Source organism: Pristiophorus japonicus, chromosome 19, assembly GCF_044704955.1.
Source record: "Pristiophorus japonicus isolate sPriJap1 chromosome 19, sPriJap1.hap1, whole genome shotgun sequence".
NCBI lineage: Eukaryota > Metazoa > Chordata > Chondrichthyes > Pristiophoridae > Pristiophorus > Pristiophorus japonicus.
Genome location: NC_091995.1, coordinates 214919 through 227229, shown reverse-complemented (window position 1 = coordinate 227229; position 12311 = coordinate 214919). Strand labels below are relative to the sequence as shown.

Here is a 12311-nt window from a genome sequence, read left to right as displayed (position 1 = left end):
GGCAGGGCCACATTGTCCGCATGCCCGACACGGGACTCCCAAAGCAAGCGCTCTACTCGGAACTTCTTCACGGCAAGCGAGCCAAAGGTGGACAGAGGAAACGTTACAAGGACACCCTGAAAGCCTCCCTGATAAAGTGCAACATCCCCACCGACACCTGGGAGTCCCTGGCCAAAGACCGCCCTAAGTGGAGGAAGTGCATCCGGGATGGCGCTGAGCACCTCGAGTCTCGTCGCCGAGAGCATGCAGAAACCAAGCGCAGGCAGCGGAAGGAGCGTGCGGCAAACCTGTCCCACCCTCCCCTTCCCTCAACCACTATCTGTCCCACCTGTGACAGGGACTGTGGTTCCCCTATTGGATGGTTCATCCACCTAAGGACTCATTTTAAGAGTGGAAGCAAGTCTTCGATTCCGATGGACTGCCTATGATGATGATGGAGAGGTACTTCCCATGGAGTATCAGTTCAGCAATCAAGTGCTTCCGACGTGGGGAGATTTCTCCAACGCTGATTGGAGTTTTGTCCTTGGTGACGACCTCTCTGATTTGGCTGGGATTCTGGCATTGGCTCGTGGCCATCATCGAAACGTAATCTCATCCAAAACTCTGCTGCCCATATCCAAACTTGCACCAAGTCCCATTCACCCATCACCCCCTGTGCCCGCTGTCCCGACATTCGTTTCCGGTTTGGCAACACCTTGATTTAGAATCATAGAACGTTACAGCATGGAAGGAGGCCATTTCAGCCCATCGTGTCCGTGCCGGCCGACCAACAGCTACCCAGCCTAATCCCACTTTCCCGCTCTGGGTCCGTAGCCCTGGAGGTTACGGCACTTCAGGTGTACATCCAGGTACTTTTTAAATGTGGTGAGGGTTTCTGCCTCTACCACCCTTTCAGGCAGTGAGTTCCAGACCCCCACCACCCTCTGGGTGAAACAAGTTTTCCTCATCTCCTGTTAGGATTAAACAATTACTTAATGCCCCCTGGTTATTGACCTCTCTGCTAAGGGAAATGGATCCTTCCTCATTTTGCACACCTCGATCCAGTTTCCCTTCCGCTTCCACTGTTCCACAGTAAACAACTGCAGCCCATCCAACCATCGACAGGCTCCGCGCAGTACACCCATTTCCGGATGTCCAAAGCTGTAAGCCTCTGCACGGGACCGAGTTCACGGACAGGACCCGAATTGCCAGACCTTTCCCACAGCCTCGAAGGCTGCAGGGGGGAAATATTGGACTAGTGGATTGAAATAAAACCCCTCCCAACTTGGGAGGCAGTGTGTCCCCTCCTGTGGGAACCATTGCATGCTGCTTTCTGTCTGCTCATCGGCGAGTCCAGAGAACTGTGTTGTGGGCTACAAAATGCACGGTGAGTGTGTGATGGGTCATTGAGGCTGGATGCAGGTCTGGGAATACTCTTGGTCTTGGGACCATGCTGTCTGGCGGCCTATGCCAGTTCCACCTCGGTTATGGTAGTGAGGAGTGAACGGCAAAGTCCTGATCTACTGTCCGGCATTAACCAGTGACCAGCGCCTGGCAACGTGTATTGTGTGGGCTTTTATGTCCTGCTGTTTGGTCCCTTTCCACTGCATGTGTCGTAGAGAGAGCTGGTCATTGAAAATGATTGGAGTCTAGGTGGAGTTGTGAGGAGGATGCAAAGATGCTGCAAGGTGATTTAGATAGGTTGAGTGAGTGGGCAAACACATGGCAGATGCAGTATAACGTGGATAAATGAGACGTTACCCACTTTGGTAGGAAAAACAATGTATTATTTAAATGGCGATGGCTTGGGAAATGTCGATGTACAGAGGGATCTGGGTGTCCTTGTACACCAGTCATTGAAAGCAGACCTGCAGGTGCAGCAAGTGGTTAGGAAGGCAGGTGGTATGTTGGCCTTCATTGTAAGAGGGTTTGAGTACAGGAGCAAGGATGTCTCACTCCAGTTATACAGGGCCTTGGTGAGACCACACCTGGAGTATTGTGTGCAGTTTTGGTCTCCTTACCTAAGGAAAGATACACTTGCCATAGAGGGAGTGCAGCGAAGGTTCACCAGACTGTTTCCTGGGATGGCAGGACTGTTGTATGAGGAGAGATTGGGTCGACTAGGCCTGTATTCACTAGAGTTTAGAAGAATGAGAGGGGATCTCATTGAAAGGTATAAAATTCTGACGGGGTTGGACAGACTGGATGCGGGGAGGATGTTTCCCCGGGGCTGGGAAGTCTAGAACAAGGGGTCACAGTCTCAGGATACGGGGCAGGAAATTTAGGACCGAGATGAGGAGAAATGTTTTCACTCAGAGGGTGGTGAACCTGTGGAATTCTCGACCACAGAAGGCTGTGGGGGCCAAGTCACTGAATATATTTAAGAGGGAGACAGATAGATTTCTAGACACAAAAGGCATCAAGGGCTTTGGGGAAAAAGTGGGAATATGGTGTTGGGATGGAGGATCAGCCATGATCTTATTGAATGGCGGTGCAGGCTCGAAGGGCCGAATGGCCTACTGCTGATCCTAGTTTCTATGAGTCTGCACCAACAGCGATCCAGCCTGCTGTTGGTTTGGTTGTGTTGCCGGAGATCTTGGGTGTCCCTGTTCCCCAGGGCACATTGATCAATGCTCCCAGGCCTCTGCTTCCACCGTTTCAGCAAGTCCAAGTGCTGCTCCCAAACACTGGGCAGGGTTTGGGAGAGGAGCGGGCAGCAATCCTGGGGTCGTGGTGGTTTCTCACTCTCTGCACTGATTGGATTCTGGGATGTGATGGCACACAGCCAGTTCCTTTGCTGAGGTACCCACAGGCGGGTGAGCCTCGACCAGACACTGGGCAAGAGGCTGGGGAACATAGCATACGCAGCGGTGTAACGTGCCCCCCCTCCCTCCCGGGATTGTGGACGAGGTCTGTAACGCTCTCTGGGGCTGTGAGCAAGGAGGCCTGTTACTGGTTGTGTAATGCTCTCAGGGACTGTGAGCAAGGAGGCCTGTTGGTTGTGTAATGCTCTCAGGGACTGTGAGCAAGGAGGCCCGTTACTGGTTGTGTAACGCTCTCTGGGACTGTGAGCAAGGAGGCCCGTTACTGGTTGTGTAACGCTCTCTGGGACTGTGAGCAAGGAGGCCCGTTACTGGTTGTGTAACGCTCTCTGGGACTGTGAGCAAGGAGGCCTGTTACTGGTTGTGTAATGCTCTCTGGGACTGTGAGCAAGGAGGCCTGTTGGTTGTGTAACGCTCTCTGGGGCTGTGAGCAATGAGGCCCGTTACTGGTTGTGTAACGCTCTCTGGGACTGTGAGCAAGGAGGCCCGTTGGTTGTGTAACGCTCTCTGGGACTGTGAGTAATGGGGCCCGTTGGTTGTGTAATGGGGCCTGTTGGTTGTGTAATGCTCCCTGGGGCTGTGAACAAGTAGTTGCTGTGTTCTCTCTCGGGAGAAGCTTTCCCTTGCTGCCACCGTCCCACGTACCGTTGGAGCATGCCATGTGGGGGTTTCCGATCCTTCCTATCGTACAGCAGTGCCTCATGTGTCAATGTGTCTGCAACGCTCGGCTATTCCCTGCTCCTGATCGCCATCTGGTTTGTCCGGCATTGTGGATTTATTGACGACCACCTCCTCTCTGTGGCTACAAGGAAAGAACTTGCATTTCTGTCGAATATTGGCCTGTCACTTGCTGTCTCAGCACTGCACGTACAGTGACGCAAACGGAACATTTAACGGGCACTTGTGTGCAGGGACACAGGCTGCAGAGAGCTGTTCTTTAATGGCCATGCTGGTGAAGTATTGTAAAGTGTATCCTGTCAGGTGTGTGTGCGCGCGGGCCAAGTACAGAGAGCCGTGATGTTTTCCTCAGCTGCGAAACATTTCAGAGTTAGTCTCTTGCTTTGGAATTTAAAACAGCACTGTTAGTGAACCACACCATGCCCGGGAGATTATGGTGCGGGGCGAGAGAAGCAGAGATTTGAACCAGGCGACCGATCCCGAGGTTCCTGGGACTGCGCCGAGCTGGACTGTGGCTCGGGCAGCAGGTGGGACGGACTGTCGATAGGGTGCGAAAATTGCTGCTGCCCTTTGAATGGCATCTTGCGAGCATTATCTCCAGCCACAGGCTAAGAAACGAGAGAGAGAGAGAGACCCACGCCCTGTGTACAGGACAGTAAATCCAGGGGAGAGAGGGAGGGAGAGACACACACCCTGTGTACAGGGCAGTAAATCCAGGGGAGAGAGGGAGGGAGAGACACACACCCTGTGTACAGGGGAGAGAGGGAGGGAGAGACACACACACACCCTGTTTACAGGACAGTAAATCCAGGGGGGGGCAGAGAGAGAGACACACCCTATGTACAGGGCAGTAAATCCAGGGGGTGGGGAGAGAGAGAGACCCACGCCCTGTGTACAGGGCAGTAAATCCAGGGGGGGAGAGAGAGAGAGAGAGAGAGAGACACACACACACACACCCTGTGTACAGGGCAGTAAATCCAGGGGGGGGAGAGAGAGAAACACACACACACCCTGTGTACAGGGCAGTAAATCCAGGGGAGAGAAGGAGAGAGAGACCCACTCCCTGTGTACAGGGACAGTAAATCCAGGGGGGGGGGGGGAGAGAGAGAGACCCACGCCCTGTGTACAGGACAGTAAATCCAGGGGAGAGAGGGAGGGAGAAACACACACACACCCTGTTTACAGGGCAGTAAATCCAGGGAAGAGAGGGAGGGAGAGACACACACACACCCTGTGTACAGGGCAGTAAATCCAGGGCGGGGGAGAGAGAGAGAGAGAGAGACCCACGCCCTGTGTACAGGACAGTAAATCCAGGGGGGGGAGAGAGGGAGAGAGAGAGAGACACACACACACCCTGTTTACAGGGCAGTAAATCCAGGGAAGAGAGGGAGGGAGAGACACACACACACCCTGTGTACAGGACAGTAAATCCAGGGGGGGAGAGAGAGAGACACACACACACACCCTGTTTACAGGGCAGTAAATCCAGGGAAGAGAGGGAGAGAGAGAGAGAGACACACACACACACACCCTGTTTACAGGGCAGTAAATCCAGGGGAGGGGGAGAGAGAGAGAGAGAGAGAGAGAGAGAGAGACCCTGTGTACAGGGCAGTAAATCCAGGGGTGAGAGAGAGACACATCCTGTGTATAGGGCAGTAAATCCAGGGGAGGGGGAGAGAGAGACACACCCTGTGTACAGGGACAGTAAATCCAGGGGAGGGGGGAGAGAGACACACCCTGTGTACAGGGGCAGTAAATCCAGGGGAGGGGGAGAGAGAGAGACCCACACCCTGTGTATAGGGGCAGTAAATCCAGGGGAGAGAGAGAGAGACCCACACCCTGTGTATAGGGGCAGTAAATCCAGGGGGGAGAGAGAGAGAGAGAGAGAGACCCACACCCTGTGTATAGGGGCAGTAAATCCAGGGGAGAGAGAGAGAGAGACACCCTGTGTACAGGGGCAGTAAATCCAGGGGAGGGGGAGAGAGAGAGACCCACACCCTGTGTTTTGGGGCAGTAAATCCAGGGGAGAGAGAGAGAGAGAGAGACACACCCTGTGTATAGGGGCAGTAAATCCAGGGGAGAGAGAGAGAGAGAGAGAGAGAGAGACCCACACCCTGTGTATAGGGGCAGTAAATCCAGGGGAGGGGGAGAGAGAGAGAGAGAGAGAGAGACCCACACCCTGTGTATCGGGGCAGTAAATCCAGGGGAGGGGGAGAGAGAGAGAGAGACCCACACCCTGTGTACAGGAGCAGTAAATCCAGGGGAGGGGGAGAGAGAGAGAGAGAGACCCACACCCTGTGTACAGGGGCAGTAAATCCAGGGGAGGGGGAGAGAGAGAGAGAGACCCACATCCTGTGTACAGGGGCAGTAAATCCAGGGGAGAGGGAGAGAGAGAGACCCATGCCCTGAGTGAGCTGGAGGTTTATTACAGCTTGGGGTGGGCACGAGTTGTGGCCTGTCCAGTCATGCCCACACCGTACAGCTAACCTTTCTCCATCACTGCAACGGCGACGTATGCCACAGCATTGTAATGCATCCCGCTGTGAAGCTTTGTAATGCATCCCGCGAGCTGGTTGTGTGAACCACACGGCCTTTCCTTCAGCGGGGAGGAGTTTAAAAGGGCCTTGACTTTTGGTGATAGTGCGTGACTTGCTCCATGAGCTCGTTTTCTGACCCCCTGTTGCTTTGTGTCTCTGTTTCCAGGTGAACGTGGCAACTCAGTGTGACCCGGAAGAAATCATCGTCTTGTCAGATTCTGACTGAAGACTGTGGGTTGTCGGCCTCGCTCGCAGAGTACTGTAAATGGTCAAGGAAAGAAGGTGGGGGGGCGGGGGAGGGGAGGAGAAGCACTCACTGGTTCACCGTGCTCCTGTGCCCCTCTCTCTCTGGTATAATTTAAACATTGCAAGACGAAAGTTGAAGGCAGAATTTTGTTTTATTATGATATTGAGTTGGGTCTTGCTTCAGACCGAGAAATCTCCTGGAATTAATTCTCGGCCTGTTGGCCCGGCGGCTTCATTCAGGGTGCCAGGCCGCTGGCTGTATTGGTTTCCCCCCTCCTACTCTAGCCAGACACCCACTTTGCTCTTTCTGGGAGGTGTGGGCAGTGGGGGGGGGAAGAGAGATAGAGGGTCCGTTTTAAGGTAACAGGTTGTTTTCAAAATTGGTGTATAAATTAACTTGCTGTCATTTGTTGAGGTGCTTTCTCCAAAGCACTCTGTACAAAGTGCCATTGATGCATTTTCTGATCATCAAAGGGTAGCTGCACTTTTTAAAAAAAAATATATATCTCTTATATATAAAACACTTGTCAAGCAATCGCGTAAGCCCTTGACGCCTGTACTTTCCAAGCAGTTGGGAAACATCTGCCAAGCAATTAGACGGAAAGGGTTTAAGACAACGTTGCTCTGGGTCCTGATGTTAAACGGTAATTTTATAATTAACTGCACAACTTCCATGAAAATGTTCATAAGCATTTTTTAGTTTTTGAAACTTTTTTTCCGTCTTTCTTCAAATGTGATTCGGTTCCACGGGTACCTGCTGGTATCTGCTTGCACTGATCACAGGTAGCTCCTTTACCATGCTCACCGGTGAGCGTTGACCCACCTGTGGGCGGTGGGTGAATTGGGCAGAGGTTATCTCCGTCAAGCACAGTCCAACGTCCATGTACCCCGTGGGGTGAGAACTGGGGGCCTGGCCCTCTTTGTGCGCCCTCCCTACCTTCAGCGGTGGGGGGGGGGAGTGATCAACCTGGGACTAGCCTGCGCTCTCTAGCTCCCGATCCACTCCTGCAATGCAGCCCGCTGAAGCCTATTGTACCTTTTGTGTACACAGTCAGTGTGAACTGGGTGAGACCCTTCCCTCCCCTCCCCTCAATTATGAGCGTCTTTGCTAGCATCTCTGGCCCGAGTCCTTCCTTTTTATCGGACCTGTGCCACCTCCACTTTTTTTTTTAATTGCAGAGATAACTTCCTTTTAGTTCTATACTAAAAATTTAAGATAAAAAAATTTTTTTTTTTTATGAAGTTCCTGAGTGACTCTGAAACCTGGTTTGCCAGCTTCGCCTAAACTCCTGTCACCTTTCACCTCCTGCAAACGTTCTACTCGTTCCTGCCTCTTCAATTCCTTGCTTAGACTGGAGACAAGCTGCCGGGACTAGCTGGCTGATACTCCGATGCAGGCAGAGATAACGCAGCCAAGAAGCAAAATGGTGACCTGCGTGCACATGCACAGTTCTACACCAGAATTTAAAACACAGGTGACTCAATATTGGGTTTGGTAAAGTATTTACTGCGCAGAAACAGGCCTTTCGGCGGTGTCCATACCAGTCTCCTCTCACCCCATCACCATATCCCTCTGTTCCCTTCTCACTCGTGTTTATCCAGCTTCCCCTTAAATGCATCGATACTATTCACCTCAACTGTTCCCTGTGGTAAAGAGCCACATTCTCACCACTACAGAATTCTCTGCTGAATTCCCCGTTGGACGATCGTATGTTGATGACCCCCGAGTTCTGGTCTCCCTCCGAGGTGAAAATGACATCTTTACGTCTAACCTGTCAAACCCTTTAAGACCGCGATCAGATCAGCCTTCGGTCTTTATTTCTAGCACAGAGGCCCTCCGCTGGTTCAATCTTTGCCGATTCTAATAAATGCTTATTTTTGCATCTTCTCCAGTCCCTTTTATTATACGGAGAGCCGCACTGCACACAGTAACTCCCATAGTGCGGTCTCACCAAGCTTCTATGCAGATTTAACATTACCTTTATGCTTTTTAATTCTGTCCCTTTAATAACAAACCCCAGTGCTTTGCCTGCACTGTGTAGGGCCTTATTAACCTGTGTCGCTGAAAGCCTTTTCATTGATCCAAGGGGCTAAAGATGAGTGGTTCCACGAGCTAAGGACATCTAATCTGAGTAATGAATTTCTTGCTATTGAGGGGCCTATTTTCTATGTTTCTATGTCAACCTTTAATAAATACTTGAGTTGCAAAGTCCATCATCCCTGCCCCTTCTCACCCCTGCTGCCACACCCCCACCACACAACTATAGCAAATCCCAATCTTACATAAGGAATAGGAGTAGTAGGCCATACGGCCCCTCGAGCCTGCTCCGCCATTTAATACCATCATGGCTGATCCGATCATGGACTCAGCTCCACTTCCCCGCCCGCTCCCCATAACCCCTTATTCTCTTATCGGTTAAGAAACTGTCTATCTCTGTCTTAAATATATTCAATGTCCCAGCTTCCACAGCTCTCTGAGGCAGAGAATTCCACAGATTTACAACCCTCCGAGAGAAGAAATTCCTCCTCATCTCAGTTTTAAATGGGCGGCCCCTTATTCTAAGACCATGCCCCCTAGTTCTAGTCTCCCCCATCAGTGGAAACATCCTCTCTGCATCCACCTTGTCAAGCCCCCTCATAATCTTATACGTTTCGATAAGATCACCTCTCATTCTTCTGAATTCCAATGCATGCTAGCATGCAGAAAATGTGAAACGTTTCGCTCCACATCTTTGAGCAAAAGCTGTGATTTAATTTTTTTTTGATTCTCGGGGACCATGGTGCATCAGTCCTTGTCGAAAGGTGTGCTGTTTGGGCATTGTGACTCCATTGTCTTGAGGGAAGTTAAGTCTTGGCAGTCCGGCCCTGATTACTAAACGAGATGCTGGCTGGGTCTTCATTAGCATCTGCCAGTGCATGTTCAGTCGAGGGAAGTACTTTGTGTTTGAGATCGGCTACAAAGCCTTGGGGGGGGTGGGGGGGGGGGGGTTTGTAGCTGGGTTTACCGGTGAAAGCACCAACCATGAGAGAATGGTTGTGGGGCGTTCTGCTGCTGTAAAGGGCGGAGGGGTTGTTGGGCCAGATTTGATCCCCTCGATACTCTGCTTGAATGAGCTCATCGCCCCCCCCGGCCTCTGAGCTCCCGAGTTGAGGAGATTGGCCGGGATCCCTGCTTCTGAGACATAAACAGAAAATGCTGGGAAACGGTCCGAGAGAAACAGAGTTAACGTTTCAGGTCAATGAGTTCTGACCACGGGTCACAGACTTGAAACCTTAACTCTGTTTCTCTTTCTCTCTCCATAGATGCTGTGAATGTTCCCCAGTGTTTTCTGCTTCTTTCAAATTCCCTCTCCACATCCGCAGGATTTTGCCTTTCGTGAATTGCTGCTTCTGATTCTCTGCCTGGTGGAGCGCGTGTTGGTGGTGGGCATTGGGTCTCGCCCCCCCCCTAGTCAAATAGCCCAGAGGCACTCCGCAGTACAGCTCTGATTGGCTGCTTTGGCCACTGCCCCCTCCCCCCCCCCCCCCCTCCTGTGACACTGTACTGGAGAGGAGCCCGGGGGAGTTCGTCCTCCAGCCAACGACAGTAAAACCGATTAACTAGTCGTGTATCCCATCGCTGCTGTGGGATCGGCGCAAACTAACGGCCACGTTTCCTGCAGCGTGATGGCGACTAAACTTAAAAAGTACTTGACCGAGGTCAGGAAAGGTGCTGTGTAAATGCACGCCTGCTTTTCCCAGATTCCCAAACACTGCCTCGCGATCTGGCTCCGTTTAATGATGATGTAAAGGTGCAGGCTGCCTCCTCTATCTGGTGACATTTGGCCGTGCTGGAACAACTGTCGGATGTCAGACCATGTGAGGAGTTAGTTTCCTGAGTGACGGGAAGGTGTGATGGTGTTAGCGGGAGCACTACCCGTGGAGGAGCGATACTCCTTCCTGGCATCCCATCACGCAGCAGTTTACAGTAACGAGAGGCGATTAAATAATGTTCCTTTCTTTTTTAAAGGACTAAAGCCCCACCCCCAGTGATTTACATATATTTTTATGAATAATAATAGCTGGGAGTGTGGTTTTTTTATAAAGTTATTTAAAACTATTTAATGAATTGCAAGGGCGGTAATGGCATTGATGAACTAATTGCCTGTGTCGTTCGTGATCCCCCCCGCCCCGGCCCTGGCTCGCCCCGTGATCACCAACCACCTCGCATTGTCTGATCTCGGCCTCCAACCTCTGCTCTGCAGATACATCGCTGATTGGTCGCAGGGAGGTATCGGAGTGTTTGCTGTCTGACTTCCTTCTACTCTCTTCCCCCCCCCCCCCCCCCCCCCCCCCGATGTAATCTGGTACCCGACAGGGAGCGGAGTGAAGCCTCGATGGGCAGCTGTGGTCTGGGCCACATTGCTTCTCTCACATACTCAACGTTCGTTTTTGGGGGAATTTGACTTGCTTCTCTCGTTCTTTATCTCCGTCTGTCATGTGCTCTCCCCTCTCCCTCTGGCTCACCCCTCTCCTCTCCCCTCTCTCTCCCTCTGGCTCACCCCTCCTCTCCCCTCTCTCTCTCCCTCTGGCTCACCCCTCTCTCTCTCCCACCTCTCTCTCTCTCTCTCGCTCTCTCTCTCTCTCTCTCTCTCTCTCTCTCTGGCTCACCCCTCCCTCCCTCTCTCTCTTGGCTCACCCCTCCCTCTCTCTCTCTCTCTGGCTCACCCCTCCCTCCCTCTCTCTCTCTCTCTCCTCTCTCTCTGGCTCACCCCTCCCTCCCTCTCTCTCTCTCTCTCTCTCTCTCTCTCTCTCTGGCTCACCCCTCCCTCCCTCTCTCTCTCTCTCTCTCTCTCTCTCTCTCTCTCTCTCTCTGGCTCACCCCTCCCTCCCTCTCACTCTCTCTCTCTCTCTCTCTCTCTCTCTCTCTCTCTCTCTGGCTCACCCCTCTCGCTCTCGCTCTCGCTCTCGCTCTCGCTCTCGCTCTCGCTCTCCTCTCCCTCTCGCTCTCGCTCTCGCTCTCGCTCTCCTCTCGCTCTCGCTCTCGCTCTCCGCTCTCCCTCTCGCTCTCGCTCTCCCTCTCGCTCTCCCTCTCGCTCTCGCTCTCGCTCTCCCTCTCGCTCTCTCCCTCTCGCTCTCCTCTCTCTCTCTCTCTCTCTCTCTCTCTCTCTCTCTCTCTCTCTCTCTCTCTCTCTCTCTCTGGCTCACCCCTCCCTCTCTCTCTCTCTCTGGCTCCACCCTCCCTCCCTCTCTCTCTCTCTCTCTCTCTCTGGCTCACCCCTCCCCCTCTCTCTCTCTCTCTCTCTCTCTCTCTCTCTCTCTCTCTCTCTCTCTGGCTCACCCCTCCCTCCCTCTCTCTCTCTCTCTCTCTCTCTCTCTCTCTCTCTGGCTCACCCCTCTCTCGCTCTCGCTCTCGCTCTCGCTCTCGCTCTCGCTCTCGCTCTCGCTCTCGCTCTCGCTCTCGCTCTCGCTCTCGCTCTCGCTCTCGCTCTCGCTCTCGCTCTCGCCTCGCTCTCTCTCTCTCTCGCTCTCTCTCTCTCTGGCTCACCCCTCTCTCTCTTGCTCTCTCTCTGGCTCACCCCTCCCTCCCTCTCTCCCTCTTCTCTCTCTCTCTCTCTCTCTGGCTCACCCCTCCCTCCCCCTTCGCTCTCTCTCTCTCTCTCTCTCTCTCTCTCTCTCTCTCTCTGGCTCACCCTCCCCCCCTCTCTCTCTCTCTCTCTCTCTCTCTGGCTCACCCCTCCCTCCCCCCTCTCTCTCTCTCTCTCTCTCTCTCTCTCTCTCTCTCTGGCTCACCCCTCCCTCTCGCTCTCGCTCTCTCTCTCTCTCTCTCTCTGGCTCACCCCTCCCTCACCCCCTCTATCTCTCTCTCTCTCTCTCTCTCTGGCTCACCCCTCCCTCACCCCCTCTATCTATCTCTCTCTCTCTCTCTCTCTCTCTCTCTCTCTCTCTGCACTAGGTGTATTTACTCCCCATTGCAATTCATTACAGCTTCTGCCTCTTCTTCCCGCCCCCAACCTCCGCTTTTCTTGGATGAATGAATTGCTGTGTAAATTGGGCAGAAGGGTCGGGG

At 52.8% G+C, this 12311-nt stretch overlaps 1 protein-coding gene across 2 annotated transcripts in view; it reads left to right on the top strand.

Moving 5' to 3' along the window:
• Positions 1-10584, top strand: part of daxx (death-domain associated protein) — a 73132-nt gene extending 62548 nt beyond the window's left edge. For both annotated transcript variants that reach the window (XM_070861103.1, XM_070861102.1), the window contains exon 6: positions 6183-10584. In XM_070861103.1, the coding sequence (XP_070717204.1) occupies positions 6183-6242 (60 nt within the window). In that variant the 3' untranslated portion in view covers positions 6243-10584. The remainder of the gene's footprint in view (positions 1-6182) is intronic.
• The last annotated feature ends 1727 nt before the right edge of the window (positions 10585-12311 follow it).